The sequence below is a fragment of the Lepisosteus platostomus genome, chromosome 1 (genome assembly GCF_059453375.1).
Source record: "Lepisosteus platostomus isolate fLepPlt1 chromosome 1, fLepPlt1.hap1, whole genome shotgun sequence".
Lineage (NCBI taxonomy): Eukaryota > Metazoa > Chordata > Actinopteri > Semionotiformes > Lepisosteidae > Lepisosteus > Lepisosteus platostomus.
The window spans coordinates 40863517-40868885 of NC_142611.1; the positions used below are offsets into that span (position 1 = coordinate 40863517).

The 5369-nt window shown below is 34.9% G+C and overlaps 1 protein-coding gene across 1 annotated transcript; it reads right to left on the reverse strand.

Moving 5' to 3' along the window:
• Positions 1–1257: 1257 nt before the first annotated feature.
• On the reverse strand, positions 1258–4966 carry drd5a (dopamine receptor D5a). The gene has a single exon (XM_088628607.1). It carries the CDS (start codon positions 4490–4492, stop codon positions 3122–3124), a length of 1371 nt encoding a protein of 456 aa, XP_088484733.1. The 5' UTR covers positions 4493–4966; the 3' UTR covers positions 1258–3121.
• Positions 4967–5369: the final 403 nt, after the last annotated feature.

The window sequence follows — 5369 nt, forward strand, 5'->3', positions numbered from 1 at the left end:
GAAGAAATAGCAGTACTTATCCAAAATTTCAGATCCGTAAATCAAGTCTTGACAGGCGTAGGTCAGAAAACCAGAACGTCAGATAACAGGTACTAGAGGTTAACAGGGAAGTAGAGCTCCTCTGGTGAACCAATACTAAGCATGGTGAATAGGGGAGTGAGTCCTTATTTAGTTTGATGTCTACATGACTGATTGGGCATTTGAGTAATAAGTCTGCTTGAGTGGGAAGGGCTCACAAGGGCTTGTGATGGATTATGCACAACTGTGACAATAGTATCCTCAGTGCAGGTCAAAAGGTCTTTAGCGAAACGTGCAGAAGGGATATAATAAGCCAAGACATGGGATGAGTTTCATTTCAAGATAGTAAAACATAAAGATTGAAGGAAAGAAGTTCATTGTTAGACAGAGACCTAAGGAAGAAAAAAAACATTTAAATTTGCTGTTGCTAAGTTTCATAATATTTGTATCTATTGTAATTACTCCATGTTTATACAGTATTCCTCAGCTTAGGTTCACTGCATTCTTGGTGCTGTCTAGCAGAGCGACTTGGTGTTGGAAAACTGTATTTGACCAATGTTTTAGCTGATAATTCACAATGAAAAAGCAGAGTTTGAAGTGTTGTTAAATGTATTAGTTATTATCAACAGGCAAGATGGTTGTTGTGATTGGTTTCAGGCCCTACAAATCATTCTAAATCCAGGCAAGAAAGTGATTATGTTAATGTCATTAAAGTAATGAGCGTATTACCCTGGCAAGAGCTGTGCAACCTCATTTGGCTAGTTCATTGGTTAATGTGATTACCTCAAAGGTTCTATGACTGTAACAGCCACTGAATTTGAATACGGCACCCATTATTTAAAAACGGTAAAGAAACTAAATGGACTCTCTTGTACTCTTCATTATAAATACTCCCATGTCTTTGCAGATACAATACTTCTTTAAATGTAAATAAAAACTTATTTCAGCTCATAAAATTGAGTTTCCATATATGTTGTTGAGGATCCAGAATAGCTTAAAAGTAACAGCTAATATGAATCCCATATAATGAAACCTGCTTGACATCAGGGGATAACTGAAGTTCTGTGTGGCAATTGTATAGGTTAATTTACAGACGTAATGCATGTATAATGTGTTGCTACAGAAGTTTTTCTAAGAAATTATAAAAAGTATTATAAAAACTCAATGTGTTTATTAATATATGACTTTCCTCTAAAAAAATAAGATCATTGTCAATGTTTGAACACTGGTTTTCTCTGTTTCAGCAGATTATGGCAGAAGTTTGAATGTATGTAAAAATAAGATATATTTATAACTGATCCTTCACAATGCTATTTTTCCTTTATTATTACAGTACATCCCCTTTATCCAAACAGGAAAGAAAACAACACAAATGCTTATTAAAATTACACAAACTGTTTTTTATAAGAGCAACACATTTTATTTATATGTTAATAGTGTTTGATGAACAGTACACATTCATGTCTTACCTGCAACTAAAAAAACAGAAAGCATAGGTAACAAATTCTGATGTCTTTTCTTTTTATGTTGTCACCCCGACACAACTCCAGATTCACAAGGTCAGCCTCAGATTTTGGTCTTGGAGACATTGTATCCGGATGATGTTTTTTTTTTTTTTAAGTTTTCCCATTGTTAACCTTGGGTGTGAATCTCCTACTAAAACATTTTTATAATTCCATATATTGGTTAAAAATGTTAAGTCCTTGATAGAATCCATACCATTCACCTTGGACACCTTTTTTTAGTTGATGATATTGATGATCTTTTACTTTAGCAGTTCAGATAGTACTCTGATGTTCTCAATGCTGATGGGTACAGGGTGTTTTGCTTTTGTGTTCAACCTCTTTAAATAACCTAGTCAACCTAGTGACAATCAAGGTGACTTACAGAAGGTTCTAAAAACCTTTCTGCAGCTACAGTATGTGATAACTAAGAAAATTCAGAGAACTGTATTTACTGTATTTATTTTAAACATATTTACATGATATGAATAAATTTGTACATTTTGTATTTGGAAATGTATGCAATTATTTTCAGTTATGTTACTGATGTATTCAGCATCATTTAACCATTATACAACCAATAATACTTTATAAGTGTTGAATATTCCTGATCTTTGCTGCTTTTTCTTAGCTAAACCACCTTTTAGTCATAATTCATTAAAACTGTGCTATAACTTACTTATATTTATAATAGAAAAAAGTAAAATGTTTACATATTTCATATTAAAATACATTCAGTATCATACTCCTCAATTCCCCCAAACAGGATAAGCAAGTGAACCATTTACATCAGTTATATTAATGCTCACACAGTATGATTTTTCCCAATGTGTACACGGAAAGTTACATTTTTCATTGTTTTACAATTTAAGAAACCCTATTAATGCACCCCCAATATCAAGTCGAGAAAGCATTTCTGTGATTTACAATAATAATATTTACCATTAGTCCATGATTATGCATACTTCATGAGCAAACATACATGACTTTTTATTCTTAAAAATAAAACCCACTTTGTTAAGTCCAAAAACATACTAAGGCTTTAAAATGTAATATCTACATGTTACACTGGCATATCAGAATAGGTATGGTAATAAGTAATAGGTATTTACCTATCAGAATAGCTTTAGATTTTCCTTTTTTTTTTACTTTTTACTTCTCTCTCTTTAATTTAAGCAAACATGACGAATGTTGCACTATTAGGATTGCAGATAGCTGTGGTGAAGTTTGTTATACCAAAATGTAAATATAATAATAGCCAATTTATATTAAAGGATGATTTTTCTTTTCAATGAACTCTAGGGAATGTGGTGTGAATTTCTACAATACACTTTGCTGATGTTTCACGTAGTTCCTGCGTTCTAAGTAAACTGAACATACAGTTAGTTCTTAACAATTTATATATATATATTTCATTAAACAGATACTGTATACTTTATCATTAGAATGTATAACGTCAAACATTCATATATCTACTCTGACAATATTACAGTTACTTATGATTTCATTTGATAATGAATCTGAAACATTAGATCTGAACAATACATTCTTATGTACTTTATATAATGAAAAATATTTTGTCATTGTTATGTAAACAAGCATTAATGTAAACCATTAGGAGTGAAAGGTGTTATTCTGTCTAAGCAAATATCGGCTTCACAGTCGTCCAAATCACAAACTGAATCAGTTACGATTTCATTGTTGTGAGATAACTGCGATATCCTGTCAAAAGTATCTTCGTTGTCATCAATGCAGTCAACCACGTTCGGAATCATGTTTACATAAGCAGTTACTATTTCTTTATGAAACAGAGTGTCTTGGTTATATGAAACTAGTTCGTTACTTATGTTCACTGTTTCAACTGCGGTGCTTGAACATAAATTACGACACCCTAAAAGGTTAGAAAAGGCTTTTCGGAAGTCTGCGTTGAACGCATAGATAATTGGATTTAAGGAAGAGTTTGTCCAACCAAACCAGACAAACACGTCAAAAGTAGTTTCACTCACGCAAGGAAGACCAGCTTTATTATCAGTTGACGGTCGGTCACAAAACGGGACCATGCAATTTAAAATGAAGAACGGCAGCCAGCAGCACACAAAAACTCCCATGATCACCGACAAAGTTTTTAAGACTTTGGTTTCCTTCTTAATTGATGTTTTCAGCGAAGTATGGTGCTGGCATTCTAGTCTGTTGCTCCTGCAGCTTTGCGCGTGCTCCGCCGCTCGCTCTAAAGAAGATATCCGTCGGATTTGAATCTGGGCAATCCTATAGATTCTTGTGTAAGTCACAATCATAATCGCCACAGGAATGTAGAAGCTTATTAAAGAAGATGATATAGCATATGTTCTGTTGAGACTGGAGTCACAATTTTCAGTTTTTTCTCCACTAGTTGTATCACCATCTGCCTCTGTGCTGGCTTTATGCCAGTTCAGTTGCACAGGTATGAATGAAATGAGAACTGAGAGAGTCCATGTTACACTGATCATTACAAAGGCCACCCTTTGAGTCATTTTTCTTTCGTATCGGAACGGACTCGAGATAGCCCAATACCTGTCCACACTAATAATACACAAGTTAAGAATTGATGCCGTTGAGCACATAATGTCAAAAGCCACCCAAATGTTACAAAAACTGCCAAATGGCCAAAAGCCCGCAACTTCAGCTACTGCTTTCCATGGCATAACCAGTACTGCAACAAACAAATCCGATACAGCCAAAGACACGATGAATATATTTGTTACTTTAGTTCGCAAGTGTCTGAACTTAAGCACAGCGGAACATACCAGAATGTTTCCTAACAGTGTCCACAAGATAAGCAAGGAAAGCAAGCATCCAGTTACCGTCCGGGCTATCAATTCCTTTCTGCCATCAGTTGTTGCCTCCGATTCGGTGGTGTTCCACATTATTTCTCCCAGAGAAAATGGAACAGAGTGACTTTCCTGCTCTGAGTAGTATTTCGCCGGAGTCTCCATGAATTTCTGAAGTGTAAAAGCTCTGAATTTCTCTTTGCTGTCTAAGAAGGAGTTATCTGACAGCAAGCTCCGTTCTCCTTCGAAGCCATGCTTGTTTTTTTAGCTAAAAAAATCTTATTACCTGAAGGCTGGTCAAGCAGTAAAGGACCAAACTGAGGCATTGCGCGTCCTGCAAGGTTTTGCTGCCACATTTCTAGCAAGAGCACTGTTTTACCTTCTTGCCTGATGACATTCTTCAAACAACAAAACATAGAAGTAATGAGGCAACATGCTAGGTAAAAGCTTTGTCTGAAAATCAAATCCTCTGAAGCACGGGGTAACCGTGACAAGTGTGCTAAGAATTGGTGCCTACCGTTTACCCATTTCCAATAGGCATTGTCCAAAGCCAGACCATTCGCTCGGCTATCACGTCACTACTAATAAAACGTGTTTCATGAAAACATTCTGTAAATATTTCATTTTGAAGTATTTGTTTGTAACCTTTATTGATCACTTAATAAAACGTACTTGCTTTAATTCTAATATGCACCTTGTAATGTCCTATTTAATTATATCTAGTTGCATCTAATTTATTCAAGGCAAGATGGGCACATCAAAGCATGGCTGAAAGGGAGCATACAGTATATGATTGCGTAAATTATAGACGATGATGACGACTTCACTGTCGTATTTAACTGACGAGACACGACCTACTGAGAAACAACAAAAATTGAAAACCTGTGGATTTGACACTGTAAGAGGCTGAAGTTAGTGTAGGCATTTACGTTCCTAAATCTACAGTAGCTATACACTATATAATGATATGTACTAATGCACTATATATACTGAATATCATATTGATGCATTAATACATTAATCACATTGAGGCTTTATTAAA

Excerpts from the sequence above, each read along its gene's own strand:
- drd5a (XM_088628607.1), bottom strand. The coding sequence starts at position 4,492 with ATGGAGACTCCGGCGAAATACTACTCAGAGCAGGAAAGTCACTCTGTT.